Source organism: Chaetodon auriga, chromosome 18 (genome assembly GCF_051107435.1).
Source record: "Chaetodon auriga isolate fChaAug3 chromosome 18, fChaAug3.hap1, whole genome shotgun sequence".
In the NCBI taxonomy this organism is placed as follows: domain Eukaryota; kingdom Metazoa; phylum Chordata; class Actinopteri; order Chaetodontiformes; family Chaetodontidae; genus Chaetodon; species Chaetodon auriga.
This window is the reverse complement of record NC_135091.1, coordinates 18,484,756-18,502,967: the sequence shown is the minus strand read 5'-3', so window position 1 is coordinate 18,502,967 and position 18,212 is coordinate 18,484,756. Positions and strand designations below refer to the sequence as shown.

Below are 18,212 nucleotides of genomic sequence, written 5' to 3'. Positions count from 1 at the left end.
CACAGCATGCCTTCTCCTCCACAGCCTCGCATTAAATAGTGACTGATACACCTCAATTATGGTAATGTTCAGGGCATGCTGTTCTAATGATAAAATTCACAAACAAGCAGAGAGAGCTGGGGGGGGACCATCCTTTGTCCTGAAACCGGCAGAATGTTCCCATTTACTGTTGCGCGTGTTCTCTACCAGTCTCACTTTGAACGTTGATGTGAATGAATGCATTGACGCACTGACGCAACTGAGTTATGAGCAGCATGTCCAGAACATGCGCTGATGTTTATGGATGAGGCCCTGGGAATGAACACAAAGAGCTGAATGGGTGGTGCGGTGAAAGGGCGAAGGAGCGGTGAAAGAAAGGACAGCTTTATTCTTATTAGCTCTAATCATGACATGAGTTTGTCTTGCTTTGACTGTTTAGACAAGAGAAGTTTGTGGGAAATGTCCTTTTGCATCCCGCTTTCCTTCTTCATGTCTTGAAAATGTATTAATCCTCCTTCAAATAGGATCTCCAGATAACTGGAATGCATCAAAACACACTACATTGGTAGGACTCTAAGCTAATGCTTTTGTTCAGTGGGAGATTGAGATCAGTGCTCATGGATGACCAACATTCACATGCGTCATCAGCAAAATTCTCCCCTCAGTGCATCACTTCAAACCCACCAGTCTGTTTGTTCTACACACACACACACACACACACACACACACACACACACACACACACACACACTGATGCACATTTGGTCTGACTTGTGTCCATTCTTCTCTCACCATCTGTCGTGGTGTGCTTTCATACAGCCTCCTAACTTTATTGGGATGGTGGTTGTATGCTGCAGTGAATGCACATCAAGTTACTGATATATTCCGTTTTAAACTGTCTGTTGGTGATATGATGTTATTTTTGGCTTTTTGAGCTGGCCATTGTACATTGTGCTTCAAGTACATTGGTGATTGTTGCAGTCGGACTTTCACCTGCTGCTTGTGAAACACAGTTTTCACCACCAACCAGGACAATTCATGTTCACTAGCTGGCCTTTCTTTTTCCCTTTCACCTGGGTAGCAGCATATATAATGGGTGTAGAGGTTGATGTCACACTCAAGGGTGATATTCAGATGGACAAAGGTTCACTGAAATGAAATAAAAATCATTTGCATTGCCATGTATAAGTGGCAATAAGTCTACAACAAAGCCTCCTACATATATAATTAATCTCAATATGCAGAATCAACATTACAATTATAGCGATGTCTGTTACACTTTTCCCAGAATAACACAAACATGCCCATTCCAGTATATTTTAGCTGTGAACGAAGAAGTTCTTCAATAAACTTCTTTAAAGACACAATGTCTAGAATCTCGAAATTTCTGACTTTGGCGCCCCCAAGTGGCAGGATTAACAGAGAACGTTAAAGTGTGTCTGCAAACCAAAACACATATGTTGCACGCATGGCTTAAAGTAGTTAAGACAAAACACAGGATTAACAAAAGGATTGTAAGTGAGGGCCCTGGTTTAAACTGTGCCATAATAACTACATAGTAAAGCTCTGTCAGCACTCAAGCATTATTGGAGACGGTCCTCCATCAGTCGGGCTGCCTGATGTTATTGCTCTGACATGACTCAGTCCCTTTGTGTGTGTGTGTGTGTGTAACCTTAGACATGTGTGGGTTATTCCCCTAAACCCAGTGAGCTGTCTGCTTCCCAGCAGAGGTGAGAGGGAAACCTGGAAAAAAAAAAAAAGAAAGAGGAAAACTAAAATATCAGTTGTGGTTGTAAAGTGATCGTGCCCTGTGAGGTGCTCAGCTTACGAGGAGCAGGATGAGTCAGGGGTGTGAGGAAATTCAATTTCGCTGGATTGAAATGGGTTTCTGAAAGAGATATTTCCCTACACATCTCATCAAAGTAGCCTCAGAGTACAAAGGCATATTAAAAATGAGTTTGGGCAAACAGAGTGAACAGCCTCAGTGAGGTTGAGATGGGGAGCTTTTGGTCTTTCTGTCTGTTCATCTGTAAAGTCAGCTGTCCACCTGTCTGTCAGTCCATCTGTCTGTCCACCCTATCCAGCCATCTCTCCAACCCATTTGATCAAGAACAAGATACCGTATCTTAACAACTCGTTGTCATCTTGCTATTAAAACTGGATATTGCTGGTCTCCAGATGATGATTGCGACTGATTTTGGTCTCCTCTTGATTGTCCTCGAGCGCCACCCTTTGGCTAAAAGTTCTTTTTTGGGGGGATTGTAGATAAACTTTTCAGCCATTTCTTAGACCCATTATACAAGTGCATTAACGTTTTACACAAGATAACTGATGGCCAATTTTCTGTGATATTTGCAGACCTATTTGAAGAACCATTTGTATCAACGTGTCAGCATTTTTGACCTATACATTATTCTAGACGGAGAACAATAATGAGTTTCAGCCTTTTTCCAGCACCAAATGGCAGGCCAATGCTAAATTCAGACAAACACAGTTAGCAACTAACTATATTTCTATCAGGAGTTGGTAGAGACCAAAAACATATCCCAATGGAGAGTGAACTTAGATTCATCAGGTGGCCAAAAACACAACTTTAAGTGACTGATAACGCTGCTCTGTAACAGCTGAATGTTTGCCATATCAACTTAAAAGGTGATGATATGTCAATGCTGTGTTCAAAACTTGTTACTGCTGCCCCCAAGTGGCCCAAAATATTCAGTTGCTGCAGGGTTGAAGTATTGTTGAGTGTAATGAACATGTCTTCAAATACTATTGCCAGTATTTAGTCTTATCTTTAACATCCACGCTTTCTTCTCTTCTTAGCTCTTGTATACAGTGCTGGTTGAGATCTCAGCCCGGGTTCTGACCACAAGCAGCCCAGCTGACCAGCCCCTTCTCTCTCCCCGCCACTATCAGCACACTGACCCCGATTCTGGCACCCAGCTGGTCTGCGACAAGTGCCCGGCAGGCACCTACGTGTCTGTCCACTGCTCCCCGACAGCTGTGAGGGAGTGTAGCCCCTGCCCTGAAGGCACCTTCACGAGGGGTGAAAACGGGGTCCAGCAATGCCATCGCTGTCGGGCTCCATGTCCTGCAGGACTCATTGAGAAAGCGCCCTGCACGGCCACCCAGGACCGCCTCTGCACATGTCCACCCAACAGCTTCTTGTCGGGGGATGGTGGCACAGAGTGTAAGCCCTACTCACTGTGCCCTCCAGGGACCAGGGTGAAGAAGCGGGGCAGTGAAACAGAGGACGTGCTCTGTAAGCCGTGCACCAAGGGGACTTTCTCAGGTGTGGAGTCGAGCGCAGTGAAGTGCCGAACTCACACAGACTGCCAAGCTCAAGGGCTGGTGCTGCTCACACCAGGGACTAAAGATACAGACAATGTCTGTGGACCCCCTTCTACAGCGCCCTCTTCCTCTTCATCAGTCTCTACAACCACCTCACAGGTGCCTACACAGACTGTGCTTCTACAGGAACCCATGACTTCTTCATCCTATCCATCATCATCACTGACTGGACCTGCACACAAAGGTGAGAGCAGAGACCCTGTTTCTTCTCTTTTATTTCCAATATAGCTAATTTTTGGCATATTTGCATTTTGAGTATGTTAATTACATTGTTTCAAATGGCTTTTCAGATGTCAGATAGTGGCGTTGTTACTCCTTGTGACTTGTAAAAATGAAATTGGCCCCTGAAAGGGCTGAATTAGTCTAATAAGACTAATCTTAAGTATGGATGTACTTTGTCATTAATTTCAGTTGCAACCCCACATTTAAACATTTTGGGAAATAGGCTTATTCTACCAGAAGGTGTGTTGACATTTTATCCAGTTTTAAAGACACATTTTAAGTTACAGTTTTACATTCTGGTTGTTTTTACCTACCGTGCATGTTTTACAAGGCAAAAGATTTTAGTAATCTGCTTTTTGGACCTTCAGTCAAGCTTAGCTGCCAGCTGGATGTTGGTGACTGGACCACCTGAGCTGCTGATAGCAGAGCTAGGTTGTTATTAGCCTGGTAGCTACACTAGCCGGTCACCTTTACGGTTGATTTTAAGCAATTTTTACTTTTTACTCTGCCCGGTTGAGGGTCTTCAAGGATGCATGTCTGCAGTTTAAATGGACTTTACTCAACCCTCCAATCCTGGATTTTCACCTGAGAAACTGGACTGATACCAGGCTGGTTGCGGGTCTCATCAGTGATGACCATAGCTGATAAAATTTCTAATATTAAGACTGAGTTCTCTTCCATTGTAAGTCTTATGACTGATCTCCTCCACTGGATTCTAATTTTATCCATTTTATAGCTTTGAATTCTCTCTGACACACACCTCAGCATGACCCTTTCCACACTTCTCCTCAGAAAAGCCTGTTTTACTACAGTGAGTGTCCTGCTGGCCTTTTCTCTGATTTTATAAGTACTTTTCCTGTTGTGACCAGCATAAGAAGGATTAAGTGCTCAGCAAGTCATCTTTCTCACCGTATGGTCACACCATCTAATCTCATTCACATTCTCTGCCAACGCACGACTCGCCCATGTCAAAGTGCCAAATACATTCAAAACAAGGCCACTAATGTAAAATCACATCATTTGTTTGTAATGATTACATTTTATCTCAAGATCTGGACATTTTCATGATAATAGAATCCACCTGAGGATACTCCCTGATGCTTGGCTAGGGGAGGGTGGGGGTAGCTGTTTTCTTCAGAAATGATATGTCTTTCTTTCAGTAGTATTCCAGTGGAAAGCCCAGTGTTTGTGCTTTCTAATGTACAGCCCCCATAAAAAAAAATCTTCTTTTGCCATCAAAAATGAATTCTTAGAGCTCCAATCAATAATCCTATCCAGGTATAACGTTGTTTTAATTGTTTTAATTATGTTTGCTGCACTGACAAATATATCTGTTTCACTGACTGGGCCGACTCATTGTCAAGACCAAGTTTCATCTTATGTTTTCAGATGGTTTTACACACTCTTTTAAGCAGCATGCTGCTGTTGGGACATCTCATAAGATCACACAACATCAGTCTCCATTTTTACGCAGATGATACAGAGATTTATCTCGCATCAATTAAACTTTTTCATTTATAAAATGTCTGGAGGACATTTAAAAATGGATGGCTCAAAATTTCCTTCAGCTAAACTACCAGCCCCTTCTCAAACTTAACATACACAAATGCACAAACTCAGTCACAATTGCATTACAGTCTGGATGTCCTATTCAGCTCTGTTCTGGAAGAGGGGAAAAAACTCCTGCTGAACTTCACAGCAGGACAGCAAGCAGGATTTTAACAAGTGGTAGAAAACTAGAGCACATTACACCGATCCTCTCATCCGGTTTAAGTACTTATTCTGTGATAGTGCTCTTCTTCACATTGTTTTTAGGATTGACACCTTCTTTTTAAAGCACTTTGTAAAACTTATTTTGAAAATGTGCTATATACAGTTAATTATTGTTATTATTATTATTGTTATTAACTTTCTTTCTGAGTGTAAGTGAGAAGAAGCCACTCACATGCATTTAGTACAGCGCTTGAGTCAGGAGATGATCAGCTAAGCTTAACTGAAAGAGTGCAAGCAGGGGGAAACACCTAGTTCAGAAATGCACATGCTCATTTAAAGATGACTAATTAACATCTATCATGTGTCTAATTTTTTTAAACAGATATGTAAAAATGAAAAAAAGTTGTGCTTTTCAAGGTTTCATGCTTTAAGACACAAACGGTTAATCCATTAACTCCAGTACTTTTGTGCAGCTCCAGCCATAGCGTGGGTTCCTACCCTGATTTCATAAAGAAATAGTTACGACACGTAACAATAAAATAACCCCTAAAAGAAAAAATGCCAGTTTTATATTTCTGGTTGTGTACAGAGCAGTTTACAGTATGTGAACAAAGACATTATAAATCTAGCTATAGTGCTGGTAAAAGCATTTTCTAGCTGCTTACCTCCTCCTTGAATCTTCAGTGCTAAAGATGTTTTAGATGATTTTTATGTTTTTATTTTACGTGAAGATTTCTGTGTGGAGTTACACCTCTTTGTTCATAATTGCTGTTACAGCACCACTACATCAATGACACACAGGGTTTTTCTTGTGGGAATTCCTACAATGAAGGAGATTCGTGGGCATGGAAACAAACTGGTGGCAGCTCCCTGTCTCAGGAATGTTACTATTTGTGGTCAGGAGGAGTTATGGGTATTTCTGTTTTCTCCGTCACCTTCCTTTTTTCTTTCTGCCTCTCTCCTTACCTTTAGATCAGAGAATATGAAAAACATCACCCTTTTCTTTTGTCCTCCTGTTCTTGGTCTGACCTCATCCCGTGTCACCTCTTTCTGTTTTTACATCAGTCCTGTCTCAGTCAGTCAGCCAGTCATTTCTCACAGTCAACCATCCATAGCCAGTATACCCCTCCTCCCCATGTAGACACCCACATCCATAATACTGACACCACTGTTTGTGTTGGCATTGGATCAATGGATTCTCAGCCAGTTAATTTGACCCTGTCTGTGCTGTAAGGGGGGAAAGTGGGGGTGGGCGGGTGTGGGTGTTACGCACTCATGACTGTTATTTTTCACCGGCCTTTTACTGTCAGTGGAGAGGATGGGAAGGACCGCCCCTGGAAAAGGAGCAGAGAAAGAGTTGTAGAGCACCAAAATGTCTAAATGTCTTTTCTCAACAATAACAGCTGTGATAAAGGCCTAATTATATTCACTATATGTCACTTTATATAATTCACTAGATGTAAAGAGGCTTTGAAACAGCATCACAAGTCTCCTAGCAACCATAGATGCCCAGCAAAGAATTTGCTGTGAATGTTTAAATATATATAAACTGGGTCCAAAAAAGGAGATACCAGTACCTTGAAAACAATGACTTAACTGGACTGGAGACAGCACAATGCCAGTAAAGACACATTTATCACGACTAAAGGTGGAGAAACTGGTGTGTTGTTGTGAGCACAGGTAGAAAAAGAGAGAACAGACCTTTATCCTTCATCAGAGACTTTTTGTTTCAAAGTATGTTGATACTTTGAATGATAAAATTACACTTAAGAAAAGTATAGTAGAGTAGTGTAGTATAAAGGCAGATAATCCCTCGGTCAACCTTGCACATTACATTGTCTAAGGTACAGAGATTATCAGCATGCAATACGAGAATATCATCTGTCTGTATTTAGACACCTACATATTGTATGTAGAATGACATATATACACAATCACTGTTGCTTTAAGACTGAGGATTTCCACTGCAGTTGATTCATCCATTCATTAAATCCCCTGAAAGTCTTCTGTGCTACTCTAAAAAGTTGACTTCATATGTTAGACTTCTTGCTGCCAGCCAAAACATCAGCCTAAATTTGGGGATTAGACCCGCACCTGTGTACCTGTCTGCTGATAAGAGGATGAGCGAGATTAACACGCATCCAAGTGACAATCCTAAAAAGCAGCAGCCCATTTGTGAGCTCGTCGTTATACAACACCAATCCCATTAGCAGCAGTACACAGGCAGAGAGCGAGCAGCAGAGTGGCAGCAGTCATATCAATAATCAATAGAGGTTAATGACGCACTGATATCGACTGACCATGACAGTTTGTTCCCATGCCTGAATAACACTGTCCCTGCTGTTATTTATGTCAAACAGAACAATCCTACTTGTTCTTTTCATTTCAACAGTCGACAGATTGATTTGGCTGTGAAGCCCAATTGACCAATTCTCCTTCTGAAGTTTTTTTTTTTAAATTATACCTGCAATTCAAGCCAAAGTCTGATTAGATTTGCCCTAGCTTAAGCTTAATCAAGCAGACTGCGGGATGAGCAATGCAGAGCTCATCTGCTGTGAGATTACGAGGTGCAGCACAGCTCAGCCTCGATGTGGTGGAAGCAGTGAAGGCAGGTCGTACTTTCTTTGCAGCTGACGGAATGCCTCAACATTTCTGCTGACGATTTAGAGTGATGCTAACACACTCACTCTAATCAAATGCGTCTCCAGAACATACCTTGAGGACCTTGAGCTTGGTAGGCTGAGAGATACCTCTATGGAGTTCAACACTGGTGTTTGTGTGTATAGTCTCATAAGTCACAGAGCATTCTGTTACCCACTAGCAATTTGCCCTTTAATTAATACAAAGCTGCTCTTTGTCCAGTCATAGCTCCTGTCTGTCTTTCTTAAGGGAGTTTCTTACTTAGCATCTATCTGCTGATAACTGAAAGTTGAAGGCAAAATCTCACTTCTGGTACATTAACATCAACAGGAAACTGGTAGAAACAAAGAAGAGAAAGGATCACACTGAGCTCTGTGTAATGTAAGACAGTGCACATAATCATAAATCAATCGCAGTGAGTATAATGTCAGTATACAGTGCATGTCGCAGTCAGCTTCCTGTTTGCTGATTTGCTTTGATCAGGAGTCATTTCTCCTCCAACTATAACATACAAGCTCCTTCATCTGGCATAGAAGCTACATCATATTTTAACAGCAGTTTCAGATCCTTTGAGAACAGTTTGATTTTTACTTTGGAGCAGAGCCTGAAAAACAACATCAGCTGATTTTAGCTTTTCACAAATACACCGGAATTTTGCACATGAAAAGAACCTGAGTGGAAACAATGAAAATTTGTTAACAACTCAAAATAATTAGAAAAATATTTCACGCTTGGCTGAGATGGAAAAGTTACAATCCACTGCATAATAGTGGTGGACTGAAAAGTAGATTCGTTTAATTTTTCTCTTGCAGATTTTCAAGAAATTTGGTTCAAATTTGCTCATCAGGAAACCTGCCTGATGAGCAGGCATGGGTCATCTCTCACTGTGACTACCACCCCTGTGGCAGGGTTGCCATCATGCACAGTAAAACCTTTACATATGGTTCAAAGTCTGCAGGACTTTGAAGCCCTTCCTCTTCCAAGACTATTACCTAACATAAGATCACCTGAGACGATCTCTCGCACAATTCTTTTGTTATCAAATTTAAGGGATCCTATATAAAATTGTTTCATTATGTTAAGTGTTTATGTTAAATGGGCTGATTGAAAATTGGCTGATAGATTGTTTTCTTACTTTTCAAACTCTCAAATATGAGTATCAGCCTCAAAAATCCTTTCTGGGTCTGACTCCAGTTTAGATTACACTGCCCACATAAGGATGGAGGAAGTCAGCTGGAGAAGCAGATGAGTGAAAGGAGAAGGAGGATGTTGTTCCTCCTACTGTTTGTGTGCCAGATTGCTTGCATGGATTAAAGTGTTAGGATTCCCTCCCATGCTGCCTTCTGTTTTCATTGTCTGGGTTAAGCAAATCTCTCAAGTGAGTGAATTTAATTCCCTCTCCCTATCTGTGTTGTCTCTCGTCTCTTACTTCTGTACTCTCTTGTCTCTTTGCTCTCTTTGTTCTCTCTGATCTCTCTTCTTCTTGCTTGCTCTATCTTTATCTCCATCAATCCTTTGGTCTCTCCTCACAGGCACCTACAGACAGTCAGCAGCCATTCAACTGAGGGGTAACCCAGGCGGGGAAGCCAGTCGTACAGAGGAGCGACTACCCAGCCGGCCTCACACTCCCAGCCCACCAAATCATGATCCCCCACGGACTCCACCACCCCCAGTTCACAAGCAACTGATGGACCGTGAGCCCCAGCAGGGGCTACCCAATTCTGACCCTGTGCCTGGCCCCAGCAAGAGGGCAATGGAGGGTGTGGAAGGTGCAGAGATAGTCAGGGTTGGGACGGGTATCAACAAGGTAGCCGGGCAGGGGAGCGGAGGTGGTGGAGGTGGGGTCTCCAGCTACTACAGGCCCACTCGCAGGGGTTCCCCAAGGCCAAGCACCCACAATGACTTTGACATCAACGAGCACCTCCCCTGGATGATAGTGCTGCTGCTCCTGCTGGTGCTGGTGGTGATTGTGGTCTGCAGCGTGAAACGGAGCTCTCGCGTGCTGAAGAAGGGCCCCATGCAGGACCCCAGTAGCATCATGGAGAAGGCGATTCAGAAGAAACCTGCACCTCCAGCACAGGTCAAAGAGAAGTGGATCTACTACTCCAATGGACAGGGTAAGCCCGCTTTATCTGTAATTGCAACAAGAGTGGTTCTAGTGAAAAATTGGACAACACTGCTTTGGCACACTTGTAATACCACACTGTTGTCACTGTCCACATCCCACACACACACACACACACACACACAGTTCTTCAGTTTCATCTTGGTGTCTCCTTCCTGTCCTCATCTCCCTTATGTTCTCTCCTTACTCACAGTTGCTTTCCTCTTCCTTTGTCTCTTCTCCGTCCTTTTATTTTCTTCATTTCCTCTTCCTGTTTTGTCTCAGTCTTTGTTTCTTCTTTTCTTATTTCATTCACTGTAGCTTTCTTAGCCTTTTCTTATCTTAGGTATCTCCTTTGTAGGCCTCCTTTATTTGTCTTGCTTTTGCTTCATTTTTAGCTCTCTCTACCCCATTTTTTAGTGCTCTCCGCCTCATTTTATTTCCTCTGCCTGATATTTGCTGTTTAAATTCTGGATTTCACATCTAGTACTGAGTTACTGATCTAGTACTAGTTACCCTCCACACTCCTCTTTAGCTCCCAGCTATTGGCACTGTGGTTATCAACAGGTAGAGTACATTTTGCCCCACAGTTGAGCTCTTGATTTCACACTGAAACAGGCCCAAACCCAGGGGACACCTCCTGCCTGAGGCACTCGATTCTTCACTTTGAAACTCTGTATGTGTGTGCGTGCTATGATAAAGCTGAGCCACCCGCCACCCTCTCTCTGCTCCCTCAGTGCCAGACCACAGAGAACTGGAATAATCTGGTTTCAGCTGCATCAGGGTTGTTGTTTGGCAAGGCACATTAGTGGGTCAATCGGGTCTCTTACATGGCGACAAAGACATATATAGATAGAGGGAAATGAAGAGAGAGAGGGAGATGGTGCAGGAATTGTTTGTACATGGGGGGGTGGAGGTTGCGGGCTGGACAGGGGGGAATGTTGTATTGTACTGTTGCTGGCTAACCACACAGGGGCTTCCCTGCTGTTACCGAGCAGCAGTTAGTCCAGAAACCGAAGGTGCCTGACAAAGACAGGGATGGAGATCAAAAAGAGAGACAATGAATAACAGTGGCATTAAAAAAATAGTCATAAACTGCATGTAGTTACACATAAAATCTGATTGTCACTGAAAATGTAAAAGAACATGTATCAGCAAAAGGCTTACCGGACATTCATACTCATGTGGTTAATGTAAAATGCTCACAGTTTGCTTCTTTAGGCCGCAAAACAAAAAAATCCTGGGTTGAAATAAGTATGTTACTGTATGTGATGTAACTTAAGTATTTTAATTAAGTTAAAATAGGTCTGTTCCACATGTGGCGCTACCAGTGGCCTCCTTAGGTGACTAGAATTGTATGGTTAAGATTAGGCAAAGTTCTTGGTCATCATTAAAAGAAACCAGTGTTGGCTTTTGGTAGAAATAGTATAATAATAACAACAAATAGCAGTTTTCAGTGTCCAGTGGTACAGAATCTTATTAATTTATTAATTTGGGTTTGACAGTACTGTGGCTGAACACGTCCAGTTTATAGACACTAACAAAGAGCTAAAGCTGCTGCATTGATGATGTGCTGCTTTTGTTAAGCAGATGGTGTAGTCAAAGTGTAACACTTTGTACGCACAGCCATCCTCCCTCAGAGGTTTTGTGGCACAGCCAGGCACCGTTACTGCTGTCTTTACCTCAGAGAAAAAAACTGTCCGCACGACCACAACCAACCACTTGTCAAGACCATGGAAACATAGCACATTGTAAGTATTTTAAACACAGCATTTTTTTTTTTTAATTTTGTGGACATTTAATACTTCAGGCTGCCAGTATGGGTAAATATTGAAAACATGTTGAGATGAAACCCAGGTCTGTGTGACGATCAGTAATGAAGCCTTTAAAACTTTAAAACTTTAAACTGACCTTTTTACATTTCTCTCTCTCTCTCTCTCTCCCTCTGTGTGTGTGTGTGTGTGTGTGTGTTTGTGTGCGCATGTGTCTATTGTGTGCATGTGTGTTCTCTTGATTGGATGAGCAATCTTGCACCCATGTGCATGCATTTACGTGGAGATGTATGTATGCACATGCAACCCAAATAGCCATTTTACACCACTATTTACTCTCTGGAACATAAAACAGAACAGCTTCTTAATCCTTCCAAGGTGCGTGGCTGGCTCCCCTTGAAGGTTGTAATGCCCCTTTACTAGAGCAGTTAAAACACACTGGCAATAAAGGAAAAAAAGAGAAGGGAAACGTCAAAGCACAGATCACACACATACAGTACTTGGCATTTGCACAGAGCCGGTCAGGAAGTAGTGAAAACTGCTACTCCTCCACAGCAGGGCTGAATGGGGCTTTCCAGGGCCATGGGCCAGATGTTTATTGCATAGGATCTGAAAACCGTATTTGTTTATCCGAAACAAGGGTGCAGCAGTCAAATTAAATAAAAGGGAATCACAAAAATGTTGTATAAAGGTCAGCTTGAGGCTACATTAAGCAGACCTTGCTGTTGTTATCACCATCGGCCTGAACGTTTGTCCTCAGCACAGACAACCATGTCACTATGTCACTTATAGTGTTATGTATGTGTTATGTTGCTGTTTGCTGCTCTAGATTCAAAGAGAACAGTAAAGACACTAGTAAGCTTCCAACAAAATGCTTGTCAGATTGTCTAACAGTGTTTGAATCTCGCAGATGTTGAAATAAGCGTCCAGTGAATCAGACAAATTTAGTAACTTACTGAAACAATCCAATGACCATGCCCACTTCACACAGTGATTGCTCAGGTGAGCAGAGATGGGACAGCAGGTGGGGTTTCACCTTCTATTTCAAGCTCTCTTTTTTTGGTTTTCACCATAACTACTTTGTCACTTTGTGTTTGTACAGTATGGTGCCTTCAAGGGGAGACGGTCAGAAAGTGTGCTCCCTTATCTCCAACTCCAAAGACACAGAATTGCTGTGGAGAGACTGAGGAGACATTAAGATGAGGCCAAGAGGAGGCTATGACCACAAGCTTTTTTGCTCTGCCTTCAAATGTGGTTGTTAGAAACAGATATAAATAGATTTGATTGAAGCATACTGCAGCCTTAATGGACCATGCTGGTGGTTTTTCATGTTTCAGCCTGTTAACTATACTGCATAATCGTGACTAAGTGGGGTTTCAGACCAAAAACAGTCTTGTGTTAAAACCGCTCAGAGGGTTGCATTGTTGGGAGCATGCTGTTTAATGTACCAGGGACATAAAATATGATCCAGGAAGTCCTGTTTGAGTCACATATCCATGAGTTTTAAGCATTATCAGATGCCAAAACACCAAGTTATCATGGTGGCAACAATTTTAGTCTTCATCACAATGGTCACAATGTAAACAGTAGGAATACATTATGTTTAATGTACCAGAAATGTATTCGTCTTGTCTTGAGCTGTAGCAAAACTCCTTGTACAGGCGTGCGTCATAAGAAAGGTCAAGCACATTTTTATCTTGCCTCTAAAAAAAATTGTGCCATATCACTCTGATTTTAACGTCATCTCATTACTTACCAGGCCCACCATTGAATGTTTTAAACCTATCAATCAATGAGCTTTAGTTATAGTTTAGTTATAGATGTAAAACATTATAAAACAAAGAGAAATGGAACAAATTAAGGATGACCTTTGAAATGAAATGAGATTGTGTCTTTTTTTTAAGTTTTAAAATGTCTCCAAATTGATTTTAACTCCTCAGGAAATGAATAAAACCATTGGCTCAATCCAAAACCTTATGGTATACTGTGGAAAATAATCAGCAGTAATGTAGAGTGTATGCAGTTTGTAGTTATTGGTCATAAACATGGAAAAACAGCATAGTGGTCCTTTAAGAGAACATCAGCTAGAAGCAGGTTGTGCCTGGTGTGGTCACCAGCCATATTATTTACAACATACATTTCCAAAGTAAGATGCAGATTGTAGAGGAAAACATGAAGGAAAACAACATTCTACCTGCCCACCATCCTCCCTCGTTAAGCATCTACACCGTTAATGATGCCAAGTTCCACATCCAAGCCCAGTGGGGAGCCACGTGTTAGAATATACTGCGGCGTGCAGTACCAGGGTGGGCCGAGGTAGCCTGCTCTCAGTTCAGCCTGGGTTTGATTGTGAAGAGCACGGTTTGGGGGGGGTTGTTGCCTGTTTGGAGGTACTATACAGCGCCTGTTGTGCTCTCACAAAGCCACACACACATTTCATCAATTTAACGTTGTGTGTTCCCAAATTGGAATGAATGTGAGAGGACTATGTGATGTGATTAACGGAATGGTATTTTTAAAGATGCTGATGCACACAGCACCCTGCTTCACATCATGTTACACACAATAACAGGGTGAGAATACTTGTGGGAGCCATTGTTTCTTCTTCACTGTAAAAGTTCTCATTTCAGTGCTTGATTTGAACAAGACCTCATTATTGCTTAAATCAGAATAACCAGTGTTTCATCTCTGTTCCTGATAAATCGTATATTTAACACTTTTGCTACCAGCCAGAATGCATTGTCATTGTGGTCAGGTTTAAAAAGTTGCTGAACTGATCCAAAATCCTGAAATGAATTGTTTGAAACTGGTCAATTTGTCCAAAAACCCTCTGCAAAGGTCACATATCACATAAGTTATAATGCTCCCTAAAAACAATGAAATGTGTCACTGGCCCAACTAAAGGAGTTTGTGGGGTCTTGCTCATGAGGAAGGGAGGATGGAACAAGAGCTTGACTAATGGATTGTTGTGGCATCATCAATAATGCTGACACTGTTACCAAACTGTTGTGGTGATGAGGGAGCAATATACCATATGACCATGTGGTCATGAACAACCACATGAAGTGGTTGTGGCATCTGATTAGACCTTTGAAATGCCTGCCTTTAGAGGAATTTTGGGTATATCAAAATGGAAGGTCATGTAAGGGTAGACCCAGAACACACTGGAAGGACTGCATGTCCCATCTGGAAATGCCTCTGTGTCCTCTGGGAAGAGCTGGAGGACATGGCCCAGCTATTTGACTTTGTCTTCTACCACTATGATGTGGAAGGAGCAGTAAATGGGTGGAGCAGTAAATTGACGCGTCCAACCAAAACCAACCGAAGCTGTCTTTTGGAAATAAACAAATTAATAAAAAGTACAGCAGCTGGGGGTCAACTGTCTCTTACATCAGCTGTTGTTGTTGAGAAAGTGAGGAACATTTTTCCTGGTGAAGGTGAATGAGAAGGGGAGGTTTATGAGTTTTGGGGTAATGACCAAAAGTACGAGACTGGGATACAAGTGACTGAAGGGGGATTCCCTCCGTGGGTAGATTAATGCTGCTCTATTCAGTTGAAATGAGCCGCTTGCCACTAGTTTGGACTTTTCATTAGGATGCTTGCTGCACACCTCCTTGGGGAGGATTGTCAGGCATGTCCCAATGGGAGGACCCAGAACATGCGAGGGATTACACCTTAGGATCCTCCAAGAAAAGATGGAGGCTGTGGCTAAGGAGGCCTGGCATACCTTGTTTGGTCTGCTGCCGTTGTGTCCTAAACCTGGTTCCTGATATAACCAAAGTTGTCTCTTGTTGGAAACACAGGAGGTCTACTAGAGCAGTTGGGGCTCAAGTGTCTCAGACTTTAACTGTAGTTGCTGATAAAGAAAGGAACATTTTTCCTTATAGCATGTGTAATCCAAACTGACATGCAGTGCCTGCTTATTCACCTTTTCTCTTAGGTTGTGAACACCAGTTAACTGTCTGTAATTAAAAGGGGGGAGGAGAGGTGAATGTGATACTGCTTACTGAGGAGAAATGCATTCTTCTTGGGATGCTGCACATCAGTGACCTGAGGTGAACAGATGAGCTATTGCTGATAAGCCATACAAGGAGTTCAGTGTTGTAGTTAGAGGTGGGCTTGAGGTTTTTCCTTGGCTGGTTTTGGAGAACTGTGGAGAAAGGGGATCAGCAGTGTGTCAGCAGTGTGTGTTTGCTTTGTCATCAGGCAAACATAAAAAACATGACAAAGATTTTTCTTCAGCTGATCCTTCATGTAATGCTGTCATTGCAATTGAGATAGATTCATGAATAGCACACACATGGGTATTTTTTTTAAAACAGGGTGTTTCCTTGTTTATTCTCAAAAAAAAAAATCCTGTTTTTTTAAAATCTTCATCCATATGAAAACATAAAAAGTCAATTGATCGCAAACAGTTTCTGAGTTTCACTTTGGTCCAGATTGAAATATTGTGCAAAACCAATGACCTTCCCACAGCTTTAGCTGTACTTTGTGTTCACTGCTAAATGTAGTGTCAGTGTTGGATGGTAATGTGCAAAACTAAGATGGCAACAATAGTTAACATAACCTGCTAAATATTAGAATAGTAACATTTTCAGCCTTAGCATTGTTAGCTTAATGGAGCCGCTAGAATGGTTGCAGACATGTGGTCTTGTTTCTTGATAAATGACTTAAGTAAAAAATGATTATCAAAGTTGTACTTTTGTAGAACAAGGCCTTAATTGTTAATATGAAAGAAACAGAGTGATTCAGCATATTGAAAACCAATTCACACCAACACACCAGACTCTGAATGACTGTTGATGTTGATACCTGTGCCGCTTCTCCATAGAGTGCTTACATCGCTTTCTTATTGTTTTCAATAGGAAGAACTTGCTTGTTACAATGTTTAGCACCCTGAGCACAGACCGCCAGAAGCGGTCGATAGTTACTTTGCAACAGGACTAGCCAAGAAAACATCTTCCTTCTGTTTTGGACTCTCTTTAGTTTTACTGGGCTGATGGAAAATATAAAGCAATTAGTAAATGGTAAATGGACTGCATTTATATAGCACACATTCACACAGACACACTCTGATAGCATAGCATCAGGAGCAATTTGGGGTTCAGTATCTTGCTAACTTAGACCTGCTGCCTGGAGGAGCTGGGGATTGAACCATCGACCTTCTGATCAGTGGACAATCCGCCTCCTGAGTCACAACAGAAGTCATTATCACCTGCACGGCCAAAAAACATGAGCCATCTTCAGCTCATAATGGGGCTAGGACAGGAAATAGCACTTTTGTGTTCCTTTCCAACACAACAAATGGTAACAAAAACAGTGTCTCATTACGTGCTGTAAGAAATGACAGTTGCCTCTAGTGATGCACCAATTTATTTATTTATTCAGCTTTTCACAGTTTGTCCCTTCTGGGCAGCTGTATTGTGCCTTTTATGATGGTTTGACAAAACATGTCTGTTTGAATAAATGCCAGCAACTAACAGCAAATAGCTGCTGTTTGGCGTTCCAGTTTTTTATGGCTCGGAGAGCTTACAAGTCTGCACGTTATACAGGACAATCGCACACACTCTAATACACACAAATAGGCACAGTTCATCCTACTACTTCCTCATGCAAACACATAAACACATCCGCTGGCTGACACAGTGAATCATCACGAGACTTATATAGGTCATTTAAACGTGGTCAGCTAGCAGTGAGGCATGCAGAGCAGGGGGATTTCTCTTCTGTCACTGTGTGTTGTGGATGAGAGTCGACAGGCCCTCGACTTAGAGGGCCTGCACGCGAGGTCCTCTGGGTCCCGCCGGGATTCACTCGAGTATATTAATCTTGAGCACACGTAGGTTATTGTGTGTGTATGTGTTTGTGTGCATGTACGTGTTTTTCTTTACTTTTGAAATTTCAATCCATTTTGGGTGAGGATGCTTTGCAGAATGAGGTCAAATTAATGTGGTTTTCACCTCTGCAGAGGGTTAGCTTGGGATTAGTTCAATTTGATTTTAGGGTAAGAGTTGATGGGAAGGTCAATTTAGGTTTACCACTTGTGTCAAAGGTTTGACAATAAGAATTAGGTTTAGGTAAGGCTGAGGTTAACCCACCACTACATAGTGAGGTGTCATGTGAGGGTTTGTAAGAGGAGAGTGTGAAGGGTAGTGTGTTGTTGCGTTCATGAAGTGTGTGTGACATGTCGGGGTTTCTGTGTAAGCATGTGTGCAGACTTCACATGTTTATTTATACTTGCCTCTCAGCTTGTGTGTGCTTGCATGTCTCTCTGTGTGTACATTTGTACACGTGAGTGTGCCTGAGTGTGTGTGTGTCGAGCCATGAATTACAACCAGTGGCTTACATCCATTTAATCTCTCTCTCTCATCCTGGATTTATGCACTTAGCATGTTTGCTACACTAAACATTAATCAGGGATCAACATGATG

The 18,212-nt window shown here is 42.1% G+C and overlaps 1 protein-coding gene across 1 annotated transcript in view; it reads left to right on the top strand.

Moving 5' to 3' along the window:
- The window catches only part of tnfrsf21 (tumor necrosis factor receptor superfamily, member 21), a 42,513-nt gene that overhangs the window by 7,133 nt on the left and 17,168 nt on the right, over positions 1-18,212 (top strand). The window contains exons 2-3 of the mRNA XM_076756573.1: positions 2,803-3,514; positions 9,438-10,022. Coding sequence (XP_076612688.1) covers positions 2,803-3,514; positions 9,438-10,022 — 1,297 coding nt within the window. The remainder of the gene's footprint in view (positions 1-2,802; positions 3,515-9,437; positions 10,023-18,212) is intronic.